Source organism: Ahaetulla prasina, chromosome 4, assembly GCF_028640845.1.
Source record: "Ahaetulla prasina isolate Xishuangbanna chromosome 4, ASM2864084v1, whole genome shotgun sequence".
In the NCBI taxonomy this organism is placed as follows: Eukaryota; Metazoa; Chordata; class Lepidosauria; order Squamata; family Colubridae; genus Ahaetulla; species Ahaetulla prasina.
In genome coordinates this window covers 142,539,247-142,564,962 of record NC_080542.1, presented here as the reverse complement: position 1 = coordinate 142,564,962, position 25,716 = coordinate 142,539,247, and the positions used below count along the sequence as shown (strand labels likewise).

Below are 25,716 nucleotides of genomic sequence, written 5' to 3'. Positions count from 1 at the left end.
AGGAATTTCTCTTTAGTTCCAAGTTGCTTCTCTCCTTGATTAGTTTCCACCCATTGCGTCTTGTCGTGCCCTCTGGTGCTTTGGAGAATAGCTTGACTCCCTCTTCTTTGTGGCAGTCCTCTGTGGAAAACTGCTATCACATCACCTCTAAGCCTTCCTTTCATAAAACTAGACATACCCAATTCCTTGCAACCGTTATTTATATGTTTTAGCCTCCAGCCCCCTAACCATCTTTGTTGCTCTTCTTTGCACTCTTTCTAGAGTCTCAGCATCTTTTTTATATCATGGCAACCAAAACTGGACACAGTATTCCAAGGGTGGTCTTATCAAGGCATTATAAAGTGGTATTATAAATCATATTAAGGGCTTTTGATAAAGAACCTTGGTCAGGATCTTGATGCTATCCCTCTGTTAATGCAGCGTAGGACTGTGTTGGCTTTTTTGGCAGCTGCAATACACTGCTGGCTCATATGTATGTGACCATCTACTATTCTGCTAGGACTCCAAGATCCTTCTTGCAGTTACTGTTGTTCAGCTAGGTACCACCTGTTCTCTACCTGCAACTGATTCATATGAGCCAGGTTTTGCAAAGAGCGTGATAGTATTGCTTGAAGCGGATGGCCATGAATTAAAGGAAAAGGTTGGTAACATGTGCAGAGTGTTTGTTTTAGGTAAGTCATGAACATAGCCCACCACCTGGGAAGTGGGCTAGGTCCGGCAGAGAGGAAGTGCAACTTCTTCCCCTGCAAGGTTTTGCAATAGCTACCTTTTTGTAAGTCAAGCAGATGACCTTGTTTGATGGTTTTAGATTAGGGGAAGCCTATTGTGAGTGTGAGGGATTTTCATATCTTTTATTTATTTAATCAATTTTTATAGCCGCCTGTCTCAATCAATAACTCTGGACAGCTATATCTTCAGGGGATTTTCCTTAGTTTTAATTAAGTTGCCAATATTGGCCAATTCTCTGTAGCAAGAGGCACTTAGTCAGTTTCAGCCCAGTTATCAGAATTAGCAGGAAGGCTTAAGGGGTCCTTTGCTTTGTTGTCTGGGGTTCACTGGCAGGTCAAAGATAGATCAGGTGGCCAACTGGTGTGGATGTTGAAGGATGACAAGGAGCTTTTTCTTCCCACGATGATAGCAGATATTTTCTTTTGCACACATTTTTTTTAATGGATTTTATCCTTGATAGAGGATGAGATAAAGTACTTTACTAAGGAATAAAATGTATCATCTACCATATAATTATATGAAAATGCAATCCATTTTCAAAAGCTATCATATGTATAAAGAGACAGGAAGAATATAAACAGTGGAAAGACTTCGCATTCTGCTTAGGTAGTCCTCGACATACGACCACAAATGGGACCAGAATTTCCATTGCTAAGCAAGGTGGTTCTTAAGTGAGTCACGCCCAATTTTACAACCTTTTTGGCTAGGGTTGTTAAGCGAATCAGTGCAGTTAAGCAAATCTGTCTGATGGAAGTCAGCTGGGAAGGTGATACATGGTGGGCACATGATTCCCAAGATGCTACGACCATTGTAAATACATGGTGGTTGCCAATCAACCAAATGCTGATCACATGAATACAGGAAAACCACCGGTTGTAAGGGTGAGGACCAGTTGCCAAGCATCTGAATTTTGATCATGTGACCATGGGGATGCTGCAACAGTGGGTAAGTGTGAAAAGCGGTCATAAGTCACTTTTTTAGTGGTATTGTAACTTTGGACAGTCACTAAATGAATGGTTATAAGTCGAGGACTACCTGTATATCCTTCTCTCATTTTCTTTCTGTGCAAGAAAAATTGCACTGCCTTCTTTTACTTCCCCAACCAGATAAAACAAGCCTACCTTGCCATCTGCTATAGATTATAATTTAATTGTAAACTGAATGTAGCTAGATTAAGAAAGTGATAGTGGGCATCAGTCTACACTCCAGTACTCTGCTATTCAACCTCCAGTCCTTTAATGAACATTGTAAGAGGCAGAAATCATTGGCCAGAATTGGGGAAACTGTAATGCAATTGGTTTGATTTGGGTCTAGCAAGCTTGTGAATTCAAACTTGTAATTTGGAAACCTTTATTGTTGGCTTAATATGCTATCTGAACTTATTATTATAACTTTATAACCGCCTTAACTTATGACCACAATTGAGCCCAAAATTTCCATTGAGATATTTGTTAAGTGGATTTGCCTCATTTTATGACCTTTCAGGTCACAATTGTTAAGCGAAGCACTGCAGTTGTTAAGTTAGTAGCCTCGGTGATGCAGTGGTTAGAGTGCAGTATTGCAGGCTACTTCTGCTGACTGGCCCACTGCTTGGAATTTGGCAGTTTGAATCTCATCAGGCTCAAAGTTGACTCAGTCTTCCATCCTTCTGAGGTCTATAAATTGAGGACCCAGATTGTTGGGGGCAATCTGCCGACTTTGTAAACCACTTAGAGAGGCCTGTAAAGCATTATAAAGCAGTATATAAATCTGAGTGCTATTGCTATTGCTAGTAACCCAGTTTTTAAGTTCATCTGGCTTCCCCCGTCGATTTGCTTGTCAGAAGTTCACATAAGGTGATCATGTGACCTCAGGACACTGCAACCGTCATAAATATGGATCAGTTGCCAAGCATCCGAATTTTGATCATGTGACCATGGGGATATTGCAACAGTTGTAAATGAAAAAATGGTCATAAGTCAGGTTTTTCAGTGATGTTGTAACTTTGAATGGTCACTAAACAAACTGTTGTAAGTCAAGGACTACCTGTTTATCTTGGAACTGGTCTTGATTAAGAGATAAATATTGAATCATGAACTGTCTAATAAGTCTAGAAGGACTGCATAATGGTTCCTTAAATAGCTGAATGTTAAATCTTAGCTGAAGTGTCACACCCTGGATTGTAGCTGAAATAATGAATCTATGTTTTGACTCCCCCATTTCAGAAGTGTGACCTCATCTAAAGAGATGCTATTCTTAATTTTTAAAAAATAGTTCCCTGAATATTAATACAGATAGTCCTCAACTTACAATAGTTTAGTTCACTTAGTAACTGTTCGAAGTTACGATGACACTGAAAAAAGTGATTTATGTAAATTTTTCATACTTATGACCATTGCAGCATTCCCATGGTCACATAGTCAAAATTCAGATGCTTGGCAACCGTTTCATATTTACATGATTCTTTTTGTGTCCTTCTGACAAAGTCAATGGAGAAGCCAGATTTATTTAACAACCGTGTTATTGATTTAACAATGGCAATTAAAAACTATGGCAAGAAAGATCATAAAAGGTGGCAAAATTCACTGAACAACTTTCTCACTTAGAAAATTTTGGGCTGAATTGTGGTCATAAGTCGAGAACTACTTGCACATGTTGAAGAAGGTTTCTCAGCTGCAAACCATCTCCCTGTGGTACTAGCTTTCTCTTTGCAAGAATAGTGCTGTTCAATTGCAGCTTGGGTGTTGTAGGAGAAAATAGCTCATTATGGCCTAGTTTAAGCTACTAATTTGGAGGGGAAATCCACTGCAGTCAGTAGGACTTTCTTCTGAATAGTTTCATTAATTGTTTATATAAGTTTATAGGACTGTTCATTTAAGTTCCTGTATTTTAAGGCACCGGACAAATAGCTACTCCCTTCCAACCCCATTTTCTCTGTGTATCTGCCTAATTATTTGTCTCACATCATGATTTGTATTTTTTAAATTAAGGGAAACATTGATTCAATAAATATTGTTATAATGAATACTGCCTTGGCAACACAGCACTTGGCATCAAACACTTACAGGCAGATTACATAAGCCTCCCACACTAGAGTTCTGTATTATCAATAACTGCTATTTTGCAGCAAAAATAAGTAATTGTTTAGCATTCAGAGGAAAGTAATTTTAACACATACACACACAAAGACATAGAAGAGAGAGAGAGAGAGAGAGAGAGCGCGCAAAATTAAAAAATAAGAATATCCTGCGCCATCCGATTTCTGAATTACGTTTATGTAGGTAGTCCCTTACTTACGACCACAACTGAGCCAAGAATTTATGTTGCTAAGTGAGAAATTTGTTTTGCCCCATTTTATGACTTTTCTTGCCACAAGTGAATCTCTGCAGTTCTTAAGGTGGTGAGTTGTTAAGTGATTCTGACTTCCCCATTGGCTTCGCTTGTCGCAAAGGGGGAATCATAAATATGAACCAGTTGTCCAGCATCTGAATATAAACCACGTGACCATGGAGATGCTGCAATGGACATATACCGTATATACTCGAATATAAGCCGATCCGAGTATAAGCCGAGGTCCCCAATTTTACCCCAAAAAACTGGGGTAAACTGGGGACTCGAGTATAAGCCGAGGGAGGGAAATGAGGCAGCTACCGGTCAGGGAAAGCCTCCCTCCCTCAGCCGAGAAGGCTGGCGGCTCCCCCGCCCTCTCACTGCACCGGCAGGGCTTCCCCGCGCTAATGCAAAAGCCCGCCAAGTTTGCACCATCCGGTATAATGTGAAAAAAAGAAGAAAAAAAAACAACTCGAGTATAAGCCGTATATACTCGAGTATAAGCCGAGGGGATGTTTTTCAGCACAAAAAACGTGCTGAAAAACTCGGCTTATACTCGAGTATATACGGTATATGGAAAATGGTCTTTAAGTCACTTTTCTCCGTGCTGTTGTAGCTTTGAATGCTGACTAAGCAAATCGTCATAAGTTGAGGACTACCTGTAGTCTTATCTGAAAATAATTCTTCACATAGTATGCTAATGCAGAGGTGCAGAATCTTCTTCCTGATTTCCCTTTTTGGAGTTCCAGGGATCTGACTGTTGAAAGTTTACAACAGCGCAGGAAAAAAGTGACTGTTTTTCATAGTTATGACCTTTGCAGCATCCCCAGGGTCACATGATTTATATTCAGATGCTTGACAACTGGTTCATGTTTATGAAGTTTGCTGTGTCCCGGGGTCACATGATCCCCTTTTGCGACCTTCTGACAAACAATAGTGAAGCCAGATTCACTAAACAACCGTGTTACTAACCTAACAACTGCAGTGATTCGTTTAACAACTGTGGCAAGAAATGTCGTAAAATGGGGCAAAACTCACTTTAAAAATGTCTCATTTAAGAACAGAAATTTGGGGCTCAATTGTAGTCGTAAGTCGAGTACTACCTGTGTTTTCTGATGAAACATGGAAAAGTAAGGTGAAGACATGCAAAGAGGCATGCATTTGTATTTAAACCAGCATGATTAAGGTTCTGCTCCATCATTTCAAATGGACAAATTGCTAATGGATTTATTAGTTATCTTGTCTTTCTGCAAGAGGGCGAAGCAGTGTGTGTGAGAGACATTCCCTCCTCCCATTTTTTCCCCAAAACAACCCTGTTGAGGAATACAGGGTTGGTACAGTGAGGGAGAAGGACTCAACAAGCAACAGCAATGAACTAACCTTAGCCAATCTTGAAAAGCTAAATAGAGACTAGACAAGACATTATAGGTAGTCCTTGACTTACAGCCACAATTGAGCCTAACTTTTTAATTGCTAAGCGTGACAGGTTTTAGGTTATTTTTGCTCCATTTTATGACCTTTCTTGCCACATGTAACATGGCTGTTAAGTGAATATCACTTCCTTATTGACTTTGCTTGTCAGAAGACCCCAAATGTGATCATGTAACCCCAGGACACGGCAAACATCATAAATATGAGTCAACCAAGCCTCTGAATTTTGATCACATGACCATGGGGATGGCACAATGGTTGTAAGTGTGAAAAATGGTCATAAGACACTTTTTTCTGTACCGTTGTAACTTTGAATAAAACAACTGTTGTACATAGAAGACATTAATATTATGTTGTAAATCAAGGACTACCTGTACTGTATAAAATATCCAGATGCTGAATTTAACTCAAGGGAGAATTCAACTGTACTTCAAATTAATTATTTCAATTTCCATGGGCCAAAGTTTTGCAACTTCCTTGCCTATTTTCAATGGCCTCCACTTTCCAGGCAAGGATATTCTTCATTTTGTAAAAATTTTTAAAATTATTTTTTTAGCAGGAGGAGGCATTCTAAATTCTCCCTCTTTCTCTCTCTCTCTCCTCCTCCTCCTCCTCCTCCACTCAAGATGTAACTTCAGAGAGGGTCTAAAATTAACAGTCTGAAAAAACAGAACAGATTCCGAGCAAGACCATTTTGCTCCCAACCAAAACTTTTCAGCTTATCTTGGTGTTCCTTACTCTATTCTTATGTGACTCATGGAACCTCAAGATAGGCTGCTTCGTTTTACAGGTAATCCTCCATTTACAAGAATTTATTTAGTGACTGTTCAAAGTTACAAAGGCACTGAAAAAAGTTACCTACGACCTTTTTTCACACTTATGACCTTTGCAGCATCCCCATGGTCACTTGGTGAATCCCCATGGCGAATCTCCATGGTGATTTACATTCAGATGTCCCATTTGATCACCTTTTGCAACACCTTTTGGACAAGAAAAGTCAACTGGAAATCCAGATTCACTTAACAACCGTGTTACTAATTTAACAACAGCAGTGATTCACTTAACATATGGCAAGAAAGATCGTAAAATAGGGGAAAACTCACTTAACAACTGTCTTGCTTAGCAATGGAAATTTTGGGCTCAATTGTGATTGTAAGTCGAGGACTACCTGAACAATATTTCACGTAATGACCCCAATTAATGAAGTGGTGTTTTTTTTTTTATCACGGTAACCTGATCTACCCAAATATGGGATGGAGCATACTGCTTCAGTTTTTACCTTTCAGCCCTAATTCAGGAGCCTTCACAGGCAGTTTGCTTTTGTGACAAACCATTTTTGTGTTAAATTTTATATTTACCGACAAAAAAATAATGGGAGACTAGTATAGTTGTCAGGGATCCAATAATATCCCACAATGAAATCAAACTCCGAGGCTTGCGACTCCTCAAAGCTGACTTTTATTAGAGATGTCATATTGTATAGTGACCAGACGTCCCGCTTATGGTGGGACAGTCCAGCATTTTAATAATTTGTCCCGCGTCCCGCGGCATTTCAAAAAAGTCCCAATTTTTTTTCACTCCCATTCTGAAAATGGGAGGCGGCAACGCAAGAGGAGGAGGAGGAGGCGGAGAAGGGGGAGTGGCGGAGAAGGGGGCGCGAGATCGCCCGCTGCCTGGAAGAGCTGAGAGGAGAGCCAAGGAGAGCCGAGCCTACCTGGAAGAGCCGAGCCTGCCTGGAAGAGCCAAGAAGCAGCAGCCGCTCCTCCTCCTTCAGCCAGGTGGCAAGACTCAGCGCTCATGCACAGCCCCCCCTCCCCCCATGGTCAATGGTGTCCCACTTGCCATCGCTGAAATCTGGTCACTTTATCATATTGGCACATCTGGGAAAACCCGAATCTGAGAGCTTCCGGGTTTTCCTCACTCACTTCAAGACTTTTCCCACTTCTCCCACATGTCCACCATTGCTCCGATCAGTTCCTTCACGTACAGAAGATAACCTCCACTTTCTTCTCAGCACAGCTATCAGACACCATAGCCTTGAATTTCTCCGCAAAGTTTTGTTATGGCTAATTCTACTTCTACCGTAGGATTGTGGCAGGTCTGGATCCTAAAGGCACCAAGGTAGTATGGCTTCCAGGCCTGACAATAGTTCTATTTTAAGCTATTTAGCTCTTGTCAGCTAACCATACAATTCTGAGATTCGAGCCCGCGTTCAAGTCCCAGAAGGGTATGGCTAGCTAACAAGAGCTAAATAGCTTGAAATAGAACTATACTAGTCTCCCGTTATTTCTTTGTCGATAAATATAAAATTTGACCCAATTAATGTAAAAAAATGAATGAATGGAATTATTTGAATTATGATTGTTATTTGGGTTGAACAGGAAGGAATTCCAAGCTGCCCAAGAATTAAGGAGAAGTGGGGGAGTGGAAAATCACATGACAGATTTCTCACACTGAATTGCATCCGGTTTATTCCTTTGCACATTGTAGTTTGTTTCTGGTGGCGACCAAAAATTTACTCTCCTGACTATAAATTGATCCTTTGGCCTGTAGAGAATTGATTTAAAATCATGGCCTACAATTACATGGAGCACTTTCTTAAGCACAGGGTACAGCTAGAAGCATGATGAATGAAATTTATTATAAATCAAAATATACATGGAGTGCCATGTCCTCTGCAGCAGGAAGTTGGTATTTAATTTTAAATTAATTTACTGTGAAATCAAAGCAGCTTTTCAATAGGGGTGGTTAATGGGAGCTAGACAGACTGAGAACACTTTCACAGATACATTTTTTTAAACTTTACTGTTCAGTTTGGAATCAGACCTTTTTATTTCTTTGTTCCATTTCCTATTGAGAGGGAACTATACCATCAAGCCAGATTTGCAAAAAAAAAAAAAAAATAACAACTATGGTGTGATTCAGAACAGTAGGTAGTGACTTCCCTACTTTTAAAGTACAAGCAACATATTAATCAAGCATTTCCCACAAAGCAAGAGGAATGAACTATGAAGGGATGAATATACTATTTAATAAGTCAGTTCTGCTTGAGAATACCTCCTTATGTCCCTCTTGATGAACCTTGTAAGCCAGGGAATATCTCTTCATAATTCCTGTAGTAAAAGAACAGTAATTTGAGATGGAAGTTGTATTGGTTTTCCACCAAACTTGTTGAGGTAGTCCTCAACAATGATGGAGCTGCAAGTCCCCATGAGGGTCATTAAATGAGGATTACCTGAACCAAAAGTCATCTCGCTGTGAGAATTAAGAGGTTCCTCTGAAGAAATTAGTCTAGATCTGTTTCACTGTCCTGGATCCAATCAGTAAATCAAAAATTATGTAATCTACCTTCCATAGACAGGTAGTCCTCAAATCACAGCAGTTCATTTAGTGACCATTTGAAGTTACAATAGCATTAAATACATGACTTGTGACAGTTTTTCACACTTAACAATCATTGCAGCATCCCCATGGTCATGTGATCTGGAAACTGACTCATATTTATGACGGTTGCAATGTCCCAGGGTCTTGTTTTGTGACCTTCTGACAAGCAAAGTCAATGGGAAGACAGATTTACTTAACAACAGTGTCTCTGATTTAATAACCGCAGTGATTCACTCGCAATGGCAAGAAAGATCTTAAAATAGGGCAAAACTGACTTAATAACTGTCTCGCTTAATGACAAAAATTTTGGGCTAAATCGTGGACTACCTGTATTGTTTTTTTCCTTTCCGTGATTTGCTTAAAGTGTGACTTTTGGTGAATATATTGGAGGCGGATTTTTTTTTTTCTCAGTGGACTGGGTGCACAATCCATTTTAAAAAAACCAACTACCATGTTGAAAAAGAAAATGGAGGAAATAAATGTATTTAGGGTTTTTTCTGCCAGGACAAGCAACTGAAGGAGCAACACTACACAAGCACAGCGATCGAAAGCCAGACTTCTGAGTTTTGTGAAGAGTTAAGTGAGTTGCAGATGGACAAGCTGTCAAAATCAGAGGTGGTTCTTCCACTATCAGACCAGCAAGAGGTAATGGTGATGCCAGGAGCTTTCTGCATGCCATTAGCTAGCCACGTTTGAAACTGCATGAAGGAAAACTAGCAGGGGGTGGTTGGGTTGCATGCCACAATATGCATGGGAATGGAATAGAATAGAATGTGGAATGGAATGGAAATGGAAATGGAAATGGAATGGAAATAGAATGGAATGGAATGGAATGGAATAGAATGTGGAATGGAATGGAATGGAATGGAATGGAATGGAATGGAATGGAATGGAATGGAACGGAATAGAATAGAATAGAATAGAATAGAATATTCTTTATTGGCATGATTGGACACGCAAGGAATTTGTCTCCAGCGCAAAAGTTCTCAGTATACATACAAGCAACAAGTGATAATCATGATCATACTCATAAGATGCAATCATCATACATTATAATATAGAATACTCAGTGACAGTCATAAGATACAATAAAAGCAATGTGATAGACATAAGATGGTAAAGTAATAAATAATAGGAAAGAAGGGAAGGATAATAGTAATACAGCCTTAGTACATGGTTCGATATCCTAGGGCAAAAGACAGTCTTGTGGGAATTAGTTGTTTAGCAGAGTGATAACATGGGAGGAAAAAAAAATGTCTCTGGGTCTAGTTGTTTTGGCGTGCAATGCCCTATAAGGTAATATTGACGGAAGAAGTTGAAATAATTTATGTCCAGGATGCGAGGGGTCTGTAAACATTTTCATAGCCCTCTTTCTCGGTTGGACAGTATACATTGTAGGTCCTCAATGGAAGGCAGGCTGGTTGCAATTGTTTTTTCTGCAGTCCTAACTATGTAACGTTAATTAATCTAACATTAAAGAAAAATCAGTCTGAACTAGTCCATCTTCACAGTGACTGGAAAGAAGAATCTAAATAATAAATATGGAAAGTGCTAATGGCGGGAAGAATTTCTCTGTTAAGTATGTGATTGTTTAGGGTTGAGCTCTCCTGCATTGGAATGAAAGGCAGGGTCAGGAAAAGAGCGCCTGGTGTTAATGGAGTACGAAGTCACACATAGTGTAAGCCGCCCTGAGTCTTCGGAGAAGGGCGGGATATAAATGCAAATTAAAAAAAACAAAAAACCTTTCCTGTGTGGAGCAGTAGCCGAACGCAGCAACAGCAGCCAAAGCTTTTTTATTCCCTAACTTTAAACTGCTTCCGTCCCAGAAAAGAAATATAATCTTCACTGAGAACATAAACAAAGAGGGATCAGAGAACGTGGCATCTTGCCATAAAATGCCACGGAATCAAGCAGGGGTTAGATGAGGCGGCATGAGAGAGAGAGAGAGACAGAGAGAGAGAGCATTGCAGGAAAGTTGCTCTTTTTGGAGACTTGGTTCTATACAGAGTCCTCTTGCAAGGTCTCTTGGGACAAAGTCTAAATTGCGTGGGAACTGTCTCAAAAACCATCTCAGAGCTGTGCTGAAAGTCCACATTCGGCTGCATTCAAAAGCAAAAGAACCAAAGAACACTTCCTAGGAGCCCTGTCTAGCCAATAGTGTTATGTATTCATTCGTTTTTATTTATAAACGTATTCAATTTATATGCCACGCTTCTTCCTACCAGGCATATCACAATGCACCCTTTTAGTTAGCTCGAGTTAGCAAGAAAATGGTATTGAAACACACACACCCCAAAAAATCCAAAATATGCAATTTAACAATATAGATAATCCTCAATTTATAACCATTTGTTTAGTGACCATTTGAAGTTATAACAGCCCTGAAAAAAGTGGCTCATGATTGGTTTTCACATATAAAACGGTTGCAGAATCAGATAAAAGTTCAGACACCAGGCAACTGGTTCATATTTATGACAGTTGCATATCCTGGGCTCACATGACCCCCTTTTGTGACCCTCAAACAAGCAAAGTCAATGGGGAAACCAGATTCACTTAACAATAGTGTTACCAACACGGTAAACAACTGCAGTTATTCACTTAACAAATGTGGCAAGATATGTTGTTAAGTGGGACACAACTCACTTAACAACTGTCTTGCTCAACAATGCCAATTTTGGGCTCACTTGTGATTGTAACTCAAGGACTACTTACATCTTTACTATTTTGAGCTCAATTAGAGCAATTCCAAATTGCCTGCAAGTGTTTGAATTCTCCACAATTCTTCATTTGAGAGGTTACTGCAAAAATGAAGGCATGAGGAAAGATTAAAAAAACATTGTAAAATAAAAGCGGATCTGACAGCTTTGAGTTTTGTAGATCTCAAGATAAAACTTGTAAACTGAATACTTTTGCTAGTAGTTGGTAAAAAAAAACCCAACAAGTCAGGACGCTGATGGCACTCTTCTCATAAAAGCTTCCGCCTTTTAGTAAAATGTCTTAGTTGAAAAAAGGTGCTAATAGACTCCTGATTCTTTGCTACCACAGAGTAATACAGCTCTCCTCCTACAAAGTGTAGTGGTGGGTGGGTGTAATTGAATGCTCAAACCATTCAGGAACAGAAAAATTCACCTAAAATTCAGCAAATCCTGTTTCCTTTGCTTTTCAGTGCCAGGTGAAACATGGCATCTGCTACTTAATTAAAAAAACGCATTCAGTCAACATCCCTCACATATTTTCATAGGTGTTGATGAAAAACATTAGAGTTTCTTCCTTTTTTCTCGTCCTTTCTTTTTTATGGATTCTTGCCTGGTGCAGCAATCACTAAGTCAGTCAGTCAATCAGTCAGTTAGTTCTGGAGAGCTTACTTACTTTGAAAGTCTGCACCCTCTTTGTGACATTTTTGGTGCCACTTAATGGAAATATTTCCCAGTTGTGAATTTTGCAAAACTGCGAATTATGTAAAATTCACAGTTGGAGAGTATTTTCATTACTCCTAGGAATATTCCCCATTATTGACTTAAAATGTTGTCCACCCATCCTAAAGTTAGCCCAAAGCCATGTCAAGCATGAAATTATTGTGCTTATTGCTCATTCCTATCCTGTTTCATATCAGCATCCAGTGGTGTAGCTCCTATTTGTGAGTATACCAGTCATTATAGTAGGTTTTCTGCTCTGGTGCTACTGATGCTCCTTCTTTTTCAGCACATCACTGTCCAGTATTGGAGGAAAAAAACTGACCAGGATCATATCAATTCTCTAAGCTCATTTTTTTTTACCCTTTTTCCCAGGCATTATACCCCGTAAAAGCTAGCAGAAGAGAAATATCTCTAGAGTGGCCCAGAGAAGCACGGATGGATTTAGAGACAGAGAGAGGGAGAGAGAGAGACAAAGACAGACAGACAGACAGACAAAGGTTCAAAGACTTGTGGACTTTAACAAGGCATGGCTGGGTGGGGAATTCTGGGAGCTGAAGTCCGTAAGCCTTTAATTTGCCAAGGTTGGACGTGCCTGATATATGCATTGGGTCATTGCAGTACAAACTCCACCCTTCCTTCTCTGCATCATAATTAACTGCACACATTAAGCTGTAGCGCGTCTGTTGTGACATCACAAGGCACGTTGTGTCATCTTGATCACATCTCCGCTTGTAAATACTGCTGCAGAGGAAGGAGGTAGATCCTGCTTACTTGGGCCTGCACAGTGGAACATTAACAGTCAGGTAACCAAAAAGCATGCCAGATGTTACCTAGCTGACCTTCAGTTGGACAGAGGCGGGGTGAAATGCTCCTGGTTCGGACCAGATCGCCCGATCCGGTAGCGATGGTGGTAGGTGGTTTGGAGAACTGGTAGCAAAAATCCCTGGCCCCCTTCTTCCCCCCCACCCCACATGCCCAGCTGAACCGCACGATCATCAGAGGATTTTTTTACTTTTAAAAGCATTTTTTCTTCGGCTGAAAAAATGCTTTTAAAAGTAAAAAAAAAAAGCTTCTGATGATCCCGCGGCTCAGCTGGGATCGTCAGAACCCTTTCAAAGCATTTTTTCTACAAGCTCTTCAGCCAAAGAGCTTGTAGAAAAAATACTTTTAAACGTTAAAAAAAAAAAAAAGTTGGCCATGCTCATTCAGTCACATTAGCCACTCCACCAAGCCACACCCACAGAACCGGTAGTAACAAATTTTACATTTCACCCCTGGATGGAGGCCTGCTTAAAGGGGAGAGCAGTACTTTAATAGAGAGGTTGACCATTCAGGCAGTATTTTTCATGAGTTGAGAAGAAGAGAAATTGAAGGCTTGCGACTAAGTGGAGAATGTGGTGCCATGAATGAGTATGATAACGGAAAGGCAAAATAACCAGAAAAAGCAGTAAGACAGTTGATAGCGACAACTACCAAACACATTAGGAGTAAGAGAATATTATAGGTAGCCCTCAACTTACAACAGTTCCTTTAGTGATAGTTCAGAGTTACTATGTTGCTTTAAAAAGTGACATGACCATTTTTCACATGATGATTGTAGCAGATGATCAAAATCCAGACATTTGGCAACTGACGCGTAGTTATGACAACTTCAGTGTCTTAGGATTGCATGATCACCCTTTATTTATTTATTTATTTATTTATTTGCATTTATATCTCGCCCTTCTCCGAAGACTCAGGGCGGCTTACACTATGTCAAGCAATTTACAATTACAATTTACAACCCTTTACAACCCTCTGACAAGCAAAGTCAATGAGGAAGCCAGATTCACTTAACAACTGTGGCAAGAAAGGTCGAAAAATGGGACAAAAATCCCCTTAACAAATGTCTCACTTAGCAACAGAAATGTTGCATTCAATTGTGGTCATAAGTCAAGGACTACATGTACTGCTGGATTCCAGTCAAATTTCAGTTACTAGTGAAATTTTCCCAGTGCCTCTGAATACCCATAATAATAATAATAATAATAATAATAATAATAATAATAATAATAATAATAATAATAATAATAATAATCGTCGACATTGCTATACCTGGTGACAGCAGAATCAATGAAAAACAACTTTAAAAAGTCACCAGATATCAAGATTTGAGAATCAAATTGCAGAGACTCTGGCATAAACCAGTGGAGGTGGTTCCAGTGGTACTCGGAACAACTGGGAGCTGTGCCTAAAGACCTAGGCAAGCGCTTAAAAGCAATTGGCGCTGACAAGATCACCATTGGTCAGCTACAGACGGCCACCTTACTGGGATCTGCTCGCATAATTCGCCGATACATCACACAGTCCTAAACGCTTGGGAAGTGTTCGACTAGTGATCTGTGATACGAAACCCAGCATAGTTATCTCGTTTGCTGTGTATTCTGTCATTTTGTGCAAATAAAATAATAATAATAATAACAACAACAATAATAATAATAATAATATTCTGGGCAAGAAGAAAGTATACCACTTCAATGTCCAGTACAGGTAGTCCTTGACTTATGATCATACTTGAGCCCAAATTTTTCACTGCTAATCAAGACAGACGTTAAATGAGTTGGCCCCATTTTATAAACTTTTTGCCACAATTATTAAGCAAATCCCTGCAGTTACTAAATGAATGATGCAGTCATTAAGCGAATCTGGCTTCCCACATTGACTTTGCTTTTTGGAAGCTGGCTGGGAAGGTTATAAAATGAGCCAAAGACTTTGGAACAGTACAATACATGCCAGTTGCCAAGCATTTGAATTATGATCACGTGCCCATGGAGATGCTGCAACAGTTGTAAGTATAAAAAAATAGTCATAAGTGCCATTTTTTCAGTGCCATTGTAATTTTGAACAGTTATTAAATGAATGGTTATAAGATGAGTACTACCTGCACTGCTTATCTTCTTCGCTACCATAATTCCTGTCTGGCTTAGTGTACTCTGCTTACCCATTTCAAACAAAAGTCAGATTTTCTGTGCAAGGAGTCTGGAATTTTTGCGTGTTGAGCCAGAAATGTGACAATTCTGCTATATTAAAGAAATGATGGGTGAGACAGCCGATTGGTGAAAAAAACGTTGATCAAAGGAGTGGAGTCATTTTAAAGCCATCTTCCTCTTTGGAAAAAGATGCTTTGAGTGCTTTTTCCATTAGTTATCCATTAGCTGAGCACTTATTAGCCAAGCACAGCAAAAGCACAGGTTTGCTTCTACTTAGGCTACTGATCAAATGTTATGTGGATATTTCCTTTTAACCTCTCTCCCTCCAGCCCAATAAAAGGGCCAGGGATTGCTTTCTATCTGTTTGGGTCATCTTTTTTGTTTAAGGGGAGCAGTTAAACCTAGTCGTTGAGACAAACCAGGCCAGAAAACAGGAGACTGTGAGTTCTAGTCCTGCCTTAAATCAGGAAAGCTACCGGGTGACTTTGGCCAATCATTAGGAGATTGTGTGTTCTAGACCCCCTTAGGCAGGAAAGCCAGCTGGGGGACATTGTACCAGTCACTTTCTCTCAGCCCAACTCACCTCACAGGGTTGTTGTGAGGAAAATAGGGGGAGGAAGGAGTTTAGATTAAGTTTGCCCTGTTGTTTTTTTAAAAAATAAAGGCAGGATAAAAACAAAAAAGGAAAAGATTTCCCCATTCAGTCACGGGGTGGTGCTCATCAGCATTTCCTAGCCATCATTGTCCAATGAGGCTTCCCTGGTCATGTGACCAGCATGATTGCATGCGTTGCTCTCCCACCAAACTGGTACCTATTTATCTACTTGCATTTGCATGCTTTCGAACTGCTGGGTGGGCAGGAGCTGAGGCAAGTAACGGGAGCTCACCCTAAGACGCGATACTCAGGTTTTGAACCTAGATTGTAAGCTTTCCACCTGATAAGCTCAATCCTAACTGCTGAGCCATCTCATATCCTCTAAAACAGGGGTCCCCAACCCCTGGTCCGTGGACCAGCACTGGCATGCCAGAAACCAGGCTGCGCAAACAAGCAAAGGCCATCCACAAGACGCAGGCAGCGCACAAAACCGCACACCCCTCCGGTCCATAGAAAAATCTCTCTCCACGGAACTGATCCCTGATGCCCAAAAGGTTGCGAGACCGCTGCTCTAAAAGGCGGGATGTAAATAAATAACATAAACTGCAATAATTTTTTAAAAAATCTACTAGTTTGAATGGCTGCTGTCCTCCTAAGTTTTTAAGTCGTGATAAAGATGGCACAGCTTTCCGTTGTGATCCCACAAAACGTTTCATCTCCTCCCCTTCCCCAGAATGTAGCAGACACATTCTTTTACTTTGAAAGAGCTCTCATCTCTTACTGTGCATGTTTTTAATTGTGTTTCTTTGTTTTGGGTTTCTCATCTATCCCCCCTGTGGCTGTGCTGCTGAGCTCCACAAATATTATAATCTTTCCTTTTGTGGCTGCCTGGTAATTCTTGCTGCAGACCCTGTTTATTCTCTGTTTACCCGATTTAATTCAATCTGTTCCTTCTTTCTGTTGGGATCGCTGCCTTTTACTTCTTTTCAGATTCTATGCCGGGAATCCCCAGAGACATTGGGGACCTTTGAATTTTGTTCTTGTCCCAGTTAGGGTACCTGCTTTGAGGATGAGAGATCCTGATACTTTAAGAAATGACTTCCAATCTCCTTCTCTGAAAGTAAAAGTTTATTAGTGCAGGAATTTGCTCTTTGAGAGGGTGAGGAGACTATAAAACTCCTAGATACTTACATCAGCACATGGAGCTAAATACAGGTAATCCTCGACTTACAACCATTCATTTACGGATAGGATAGGATAGGATAGGATAGGACAGATTTTTTATTGCCCAAGTGTGATTGGACACACAAAGAATTTGTCTTGGTGTATATGCTCTCAGTGTACATAAAAGAAAAGATACCTTCATCAAGGTACAACACATAAATAAATAAATAAATAAATAAATAAATAAATAAATAAATAAATAAATAAATAAATAAATAAATAAATAAATAAATAAATAAATAAATAAATAAATAAATAAATAGGAAGTGCAGGACCTATTTCACAGACAAAAGCCAGGAAAAGCTCCAGGCCCAGACAAGATAACTCCTTCTTGCTTAAAAGTCTGTGCTGACCAATTGGCCCCCATCTTCACCCATATCTTCAATAAATCACTAGAGATGTGTTATGTTCCTTCTTGCTTCAAACGCTCTACTATCATCCCAGTGCCGAAGAAGCCCACCATCAAGGAACTGAATGACTACAGACCAGTTGCTCTAACATCTGTAGTCATGAAAGCCTTTGAAAGGCTAGTGCTGTCCCACTTGAAAACCATTATGGATCCACTGTTAGACCCCTTGCAATTTGCATATCGAGCAAATAGATCAACAGATGATGCTGTTAATATGGCTCTGCACTACATCCTACAACATCTTGAGTCTCCAAAGACCTATGCAAGGGTCCTCTTTGTAGACTTTAGTTCAGCATTCAATACCATCATTCCAGACATTCTTCTAACTAAGCTAAACCAGCTACAGGTACCGGAACAGACTTGTAAGTGGATCACAAGCTTCCTAACAAACAGGAAGCAGCAGGTGAAGCTAAGCAAGATCACATCAAATACCTGTACAATTAGCACAGGGGGCCCCCAAGGCTGTGTGCTCTCCCCACTTCTCTTCTCTCTGTATACCAATGACTGCATCTCCAATGATCCATCTGTTAAGCTACTGAAGTTCGCAGATGACACAACAGTGATTGGTCTCATTCGAGACAATGATGAATCCGCATATAGACGTGAGGTCGAACGACTAGCCTTGTGGTGCAACCAAAACAATCTGGAACTGAACACACTCAAAACCGTAGAAATGGTGGTAGACTTTAGGAGAAACCCTTCCATACTTCCACCTCTCACAATACTTGACAACACAGTATCAACAGTAGAAACCTTCAAATTTCTAGGTTCTATCATATCGCAAGATCTAAAATGGACAGCTAACATCAAAAACATCATTAAAAAAGGACAACAAAGAATGTTCTTTCTGCGCCAACTCAGTAAGCTCAAACTGCCCAAGGAGCTGCTGATCCAGTTCTACAGAGGAATTATTGAGTCTGTCATTTGCACCTCTATAACTGTCTGGTTTGGTTCTGCAACCCAACAAGAAAGACACAGACTTCAGAGGATAATTAGAACTGCAGAAAAAATAATTGCTACCAACCTGCCTTCCATTGAGGACCTGTATACTGCACGAATCAAGAAGAGGGCCGTGAAAATATTTACAGATCCCTCACATCCTGGACATAAACTGTTTCAACTCCTACCCTCAAAACGACGCTATAGAGCACTGCACACCAGAACAACTAGACACAAGAACAGTTTTTCCCGAAGGCCATCACTCTGCTAAACAAATAATTCCCTCAACACTGTCAAACTATTTACTAAATCTGCACTACTATTAATCTTCTCATCGTTCCCATCACCAATCTCTTTCCACTTATGACTGTATGACTATAACTTGTTGCTGGCAATCCTTATGATTTATATTGATATATTGACCATCATTTGTGTTGTAAATGTTGTACCTTGATGAACGTATCTTTTCTTTTATGTACACTGAGAGCATATGCACCAAGGCAAATTCCTTGTGTGTCCAATCACACTTGGCCAATAAATTCTATTCTATTCTATTCTATTCTATTCTATTCTATTCTATTCTATTCTATTCTATTCTATTCTATTCTTACAACACTTAATGATAGTCATAGGCTACAAATAAGCAATCAGGAAACAATATCAGTATAAATTGTAATGATACGAGCAACAAAGTTACAATGGCATTGAAAATAGTGACATGGCCATTTTTCATACTCCTGACTATTGTAGCATCCCATGGTCATGTTACCAAAATTTCAGACACTTGAAACTGGCATGTATTTATGACAGTTGTACTGTCCTGGAGTCAAATGACCACCTTGTGCGACCTTCTGCCCAGCAATGGAAAAGCCAGCATCATTTAACAACCATGTTACTAACTTAACTGCAATGATTCACATAACGACAGTGGCAAGCAAGATCGTAAAATGGGTCACTTAACAAATGCTTAACTTAGCAAAAGTGGGCTCATTTGTGGTTGTAAGTTGAGAGCTACCTGTTGTAATTTCCCCCCAAATATTGCATTCCTGAACCTCATCACATGAAATTCTTAACTGAGTAATCTTATATTCAGAATTTAATTTCAGTTGCTTTCAGTGGGCTTACTCCAAGCTAATTGTGTATATTTGTCGCAGCCAAAGTAGAAGAATGAAGCAATAGGCACAACCAGTAACATCTGAGAATGGGGGATATCAAAATAGTAAAAACGGGGGGTGGCGCCCACATGATTGAAGCCTTGTCCCTTTTTATTTGTGTTTCAGTGCACCCAAAAAAATGGTTTAGGTTCAATAATACAGTTGCAACCTTGTCTTGATTTTTTTGATAGTCCTGGGAATAATATACTGAAACCCAAACCTGCGTTAGAAAATAGTTGCTGGGTTCACATAGCACTCTGTGCCCAGACATATCACTTACATTATTATGACATAATGTGACAATCTGATTTACAAAGCATATTAAGACAAAGTCTGGTTTCCTGCAACTTGCTAAATCGCAGCCATCCAATTCTACTTTAGCCTAGTTATTTTGTGAACTCGGCTGATGTGCCTTTCTTTTCCAAATATGAAGGAGTGGTTTCAAAGGTTAGGATCTTAGGGTTTGGGGTTTTTTTAATAGCAGGGCGTTCTACCACTCCAGAGCCAATTATATAGGTAGCAATTTTAAATGAGAGGGTGATGAATTTCATTGGAATAATGGCATATCTAATTATACCAATAGTCTAGTGGTTAAAGCACCAGTTTAGAAACAGGAGAGAGTGAGTTCAAATCCCACCTTAGGCAAGAAAGCCAGCTGGTTTGTTTTGGATCAATCACCAGGAGATGGTAAGTTCCAGTCCTGCCTTAGGCATGAAAGCCAGATAGGTGACAGTCACTCTTTCTCTGTGTAACCCACCTTATAAGATTGTTCTTATAGGGGAAAATAGGAAGAGGAAGATGTGTTGCATATATTCACTGCCTTGAGTTATTTGAAAAAATAATAAAGGAGGGATACAAATATAATAATTAAATAATATTCTCCCCATCATATTTTACCTTGCATTCCCCTTGTTGTTGGTAACTGTGTCTCTCTGAAATAACTTTAGCAGCACACAGTCATCTGGTCTTCTGTAGGAAGATGCTTCATTTCAAACTGACAAATGACCTCTACTAGTGGCTTCCTATGGTTGTTAAATAACATCCCAGAGACAATTGAGCACTGAAGTTTTAAAATACTTCTAGTATTTTAAAAGAGTTGCATTTCTCTATAATTTTGGTTTTTGTTCATGTGTTTGCATGCGCCACCCTTTCCCACATAGCAGCCATGTGAATTTCTTTCCAATCAGCCAGTGGAACATCTTGCCTCCAGAAGTTGTGGGTGCTCCGTCACTGGAGGCTTTCAAAAAAAGACTGGACAGCCATTTGTCTGGAATGGTATTAATCTCCTGCTTGAGCGGGGGGTTGGACTCAGAGACCTCCAAGGCCCCTTCTAACTCTGTTATTCTATGTTTTTATCCTTCTCAGAGATGACTGAATCATGCAACACAGGCAGCGTTGTTATGGAAGTCCCAGGCACTTCCATAATACTGGATGATGAAGTCTCTGCTCTTCTTTCTTCCCTAGAAATTCGATGAAATCAGCCTGTCAGAAGGAAGTACAGTGGATTTGGCAATTCCCTCAGAGCTTCTGGAACAGATGCCCGAACTGGCAGAAGAACTGCTGGATCCTGAAGATTGCCTTCCAGAAAGTAAGGATTGACCTGTTCTTCTCTTGACTGGAACAACTCAGGAGCACAAAGGCAGCTTGGATTAGGGCTGGGTAGCTGGGGAATTGCAACCTTTGAAAGGAAGTGATTGCTGGATTTTTGGCTGGTTAAAGAATAGCTTAAAAATTGAACTCTGGTTTAGCAACTTTCTCTTTGCATTGCTATAACAAAACTCTAACCAAATTCTTTGAGCCCCAGCAAAACAAACAAACAAACAACCCTGCTCATTTTCATTGAGCCTGGTGAGATAACCCAGGAAAAGATTACTCTAGATCATAGTTCAGTGATACCGTCTTTCTTTATATGCTGGCAGGTTTGCAGCTGTCTCTCTTGCATTTCCTAGCCAAGAATAACCTTCACATGCCTGAATGAAACATAGAATGACTATTATTTTTATTCCACCTTTATTATTCTTATAAATAAGGCAGCAAATATACCTAATACTCTTTCCTTTTCCTCTTTTCCTGACAACAACTCTGTGAGGTGGATTGGGCTGAGAGTGAGGGATTGATCCAAAGTCCACCCAGCTGGCTTTCATGCCTAAAGCAGTACTAGAATTCACAGTCTCCTGATGTTTGGCCCAAAGTCACCCATGCCTAATATTTCTGGCTCTGCAGACCAGTCATGCTGGCAGTACCGGTGGTGGAAGGGTGGGGAGAGGTTCTGCGCAAACTGTACAGGGCATGTGCACCTGCTACTTGTGCAAATGGAGTTTCAGGCACTCTCCCAATCACCCTCCATTGCCTGGCCCAGTTCCCAATAGGCTGTGGTCCAATACCAGGCCATGGCCCAGGATTTGGGGACCCCTGAACTAGAACTCACTGTCTTCTGCCTTCTACTCTAGTATCCTAACCGCTAGACCAAACTGATGTTGGAAGTCATAGATACATGGAATAGAATATAGGCTCAGCTTCTGTCCCCAAAAAAGGCTTCTTTGCTTGGAATCCTTGGGAGATTTACATTCTCATAAAGCAGAGAGATGGAAGGAAGGCAAGAAGGAAGTGTTCCTTCACCAAACACTCCTTTCTCCTTAATTCTTTTTGGCTTGTCTGTCTTTTATTAGTTTCTGTTTCTGTTTCCCTTTCCTGTCCTTCTTTACATCATTCCAGGGGTGAAATCTAATTTTTTTTGCTACCGGTTCTGTGGACGTGGCTTGGTGGGGCATGGCTTGGTGGGGGATTCATGTGACTGGGTGGGCATGGCTATGTGACTGGGGGATCAAACAACAGAAACCCACTAGCAATGTCCTGCTGGACAGGGTTGGACTAGATGACCTCCAGGTCCCTTCCAGCCCTGGATTATCCTCTGAAGCTATGTCTAATGCCAGGTTTGTAGTCCTCCCTTCCTCCCTTTCTTTCTCTCTCTCTCTCAAAAACGAACACCCCCCCCACACACACACCGTTTTCCCTTCCAGCAGGCTTGCTAGGCAAGCCAAAAAACGGGGTGGGTGTGGGTGGGAAGTCCGTTTCTCTTCCAGCAGGCTTGCTAAGCAAGCCAAAAAACGGGGTGGGGGAGAGTCCGTTTTTCCTCCCAGCAGGCTTCAGGGAAACTTCAAGGAAGCCTGCTGGGAGGAAAAACGGACTCCCCCCCCCATTTTTTGGCCAGCACACAGCTGAGCTGCGCGATCATTAAAGGCTCTTTTTTAAAAAAACTTTTAAAGCATTTTTTCTTCAGCCGAAAAAATGCTTTAAAAAAAAAAACAACCTCTGATGATCGCGCGGCTGAGCTGGGCATGGGCGGGTGGGGGGGGCAGGGATTATTGCTACCGGTTCTCTGATCCACCCGCCGCCATCGCTACCGGATCGCGCGATCCGGTCCGATCCGGGAGCATTTCACCCCTGCATCATTCCCTTCCACCCTTCTCATTCTGTCCCAATCCATCTTTCTCTTCCCAGTTGAGAATCACCCCTTCAAATCAAAAAGCAGGGATCCCAGGATTACTATTTTTTTTCCCCGTGATGAAATAGAATAGCGGAATCTCAAAAAGCTGTGCAAGTTCCTCTGTGTCCCATCTTATACTAAACAAAATTAAAATGACATTATTTTGAGTTTCTGGTAACCTTTTCTGAAATTTCTCCCTAAATGACTTATTAAATTCCTTCCCTATTCCCATGGCCAGCTCTAAACTCTTTTACACTGAGCAAGTCTGACATTCCAGATGGTGTGGGAACTCAGCTCCCATTATCTTCCATTAGCAGCAATCAGTGAAAGGAGATTATGACAACTTCTGAAGAGCTGGTTTCCTTATTTCTGCACTACATCTTCACTGGCAGGCCCCACTCAGTTTGGCTCCATCAATGGTTGGAACTCAGTTATTGTGTTTTGTAAATCTTGGTTAGTGACCGGGCTTGCCAAATCTTTCATCAAGTCTTGGTTCATCAGAACATGGCTTAGAGTACCATGGAATAGCATAAACAAAACTGAATGAGACTGCATTGGAGGAAAGGGTTGGGTTTCTGGAGTATAGAAAAAATATATAAGTCTCTATAAATACCATTGTAAAATAGGTAGTCCTCGGCTTATGACCATGATTGTGTCCAAAATTTCTATGGTTAAACAATAAATTTGTTAAGTGAGTTTTGCCCCATTTTACGACCTTTCGTGCCAAAATTGTTAAGCGAATCACTGCAGTTATTAAAGTAGTCGCACGGATGTGAAGTGACTCTGGCTTCTTCATTGGCTTTACTTGGAAGGAAGTCACAAAAGGTGATCACATGATTCCAGGATACTGCAGTTATCATAAATATGAACCAGTTGTCAAGCATCTGGATTTTAATCATGTGACCATAAAGATGCTGCAATGGTTGTAAGTGTGAAAAACAGTCATAAGTCACTTTTTTCAGTATTATTGTAATTTTGAACAGTCACTAAATGAACAATTACTGAATGAAATAAGGGGCATGCATAAGAGCACAAAAGTGCCTACCGTTCCTGTCCTATTGTTCCCTTCATTATATCAAATTAATATAGTTGATGCATATTTTTTTTACATATATATGTAATATATATATATATATATATATATATATATATATATATATATATATATATATATATGTAGGTCTTTGGTTATTCAAATAACCAAACCGAAACATTCGAATGAGACTTCGTCAAAACGTCGCCAAGACACTTCCAATTTTATGCTGGAGAAAACCCGAATAACCAAAGACCTACATACAAACACCCGCGAAAACCTCAGAAAACATTTATATATATTTTTTTCTTCAAGATATGTTGTTTTATCTATGATAATTGTTTGTGTATACTGTTGTGACAAAAAGAAATAAAAAAAAAGAACTGTTGTAAGTCAAGGACTACCTCTATGCGAGCCCTTCCCTTATTTGCAGAGTGAGAATTCTGCATTCACATAAATGGTTTAGATTAGAATGTGTACTTATATTAATATTCTCTCCTGTCAATAATAACAAAGTCAGAGTTTCATGTGTAAAATTTCAATTTAGCAAGGACTATGTCAATTTATCTGTTTTGGAGTCCTACTGATTAAAAACAGGATGAGTTACCCTTCACAGTTCTTAAAATTGCTGTACCAAGCAATCTAATAAACCCCAGGAATGTGAAAAAAATATGTTCCTTAAACATTTAATGGATTAAAGCAGGAAGAATAAATATGAGAACGACCCATTCAAACATTTCAAATTCATTGAAATTCTGCTTCCGTTCAAGACTCCCAGCACCAAAACCAAGATAAGCATTTGTGCTCTTAAAAAAAAAAAAAAAGTAAAGGAGTCTCTGAGGATTTTACTCCTCTAGTCATTGCCAACTCTAGGGCGGTGGTGCTCATCTCCATTTCAAGGCCATTGAGCCAGCGCTGTTGGAAGACATTTCCCTGGTCACGTGGCCAGCAGGACATATGGAGCGCTATACATGAACACCAGCTGGCACCAACTGGCAGAAAAAGTCATGATGAAACTTCTTAATTTCACAATACATGGATAGACTTAACCATAGTTTCAGCTGGAAAACTGTGAGCATCTTAGACTAAACCAAGTCCAAAAATGTCACAGAAGTCCTGGAGCTTGGCACTCAAACAAATAAGCCATCAAGAGGCACACAGTGATAAACAAAGATCAAAACACCTCCTCACCAGAAATCAACACCCAGATAAGCAGAGATAGATAGATAGATAGATAGATAGATAGATAGATAGATAGATAGATAGATAGATAGATAGATAGATAGATAGATAGATGATGGATGGATGGATGGATGGATGGATGGATGGATGGATGGATGGATGGATGGAATGAATATCCTTTTCCCAAGAGATGAAGGTAGCATACATAGCATTCTGTCCATCAATTTTCCCCCACAGTAGCAAAACTTTGAGATGTATCTGGATGAATGAAATAATAGCTGGCTTAAAGTTACTCCCTTAGCTTCCATGACTGAGGGAGGGCTTGTATCCAGGTCTCCTAGATCCTGTCCAATCCCTTAACCAGCCTCCAGTGGGGTCAGTCTGAGATTACTAATTCAGTGCAGGGATTCACCAAGGAATCTCTTTTCTCATAGATTATATGGGTGGCTACCTTG

At 40.2% G+C, this 25,716-nt stretch overlaps 1 protein-coding gene across 1 annotated transcript in view; it reads left to right on the top strand.

Annotated features, from left to right (window-relative positions):
* Positions 1–25,716, top strand: part of LOC131197664 (sodium channel protein type 5 subunit alpha-like) — a 391,694-nt gene that overhangs the window by 290,292 nt on the left and 75,686 nt on the right. Inside the window, exons 18-19 of the mRNA XM_058182005.1 lie at positions 9,358–9,498; positions 21,024–21,147. Of these exons, the coding sequence (XP_058037988.1) occupies positions 9,358–9,498; positions 21,024–21,147 (265 nt within the window). The remainder of the gene's footprint in view (positions 1–9,357; positions 9,499–21,023; positions 21,148–25,716) is intronic.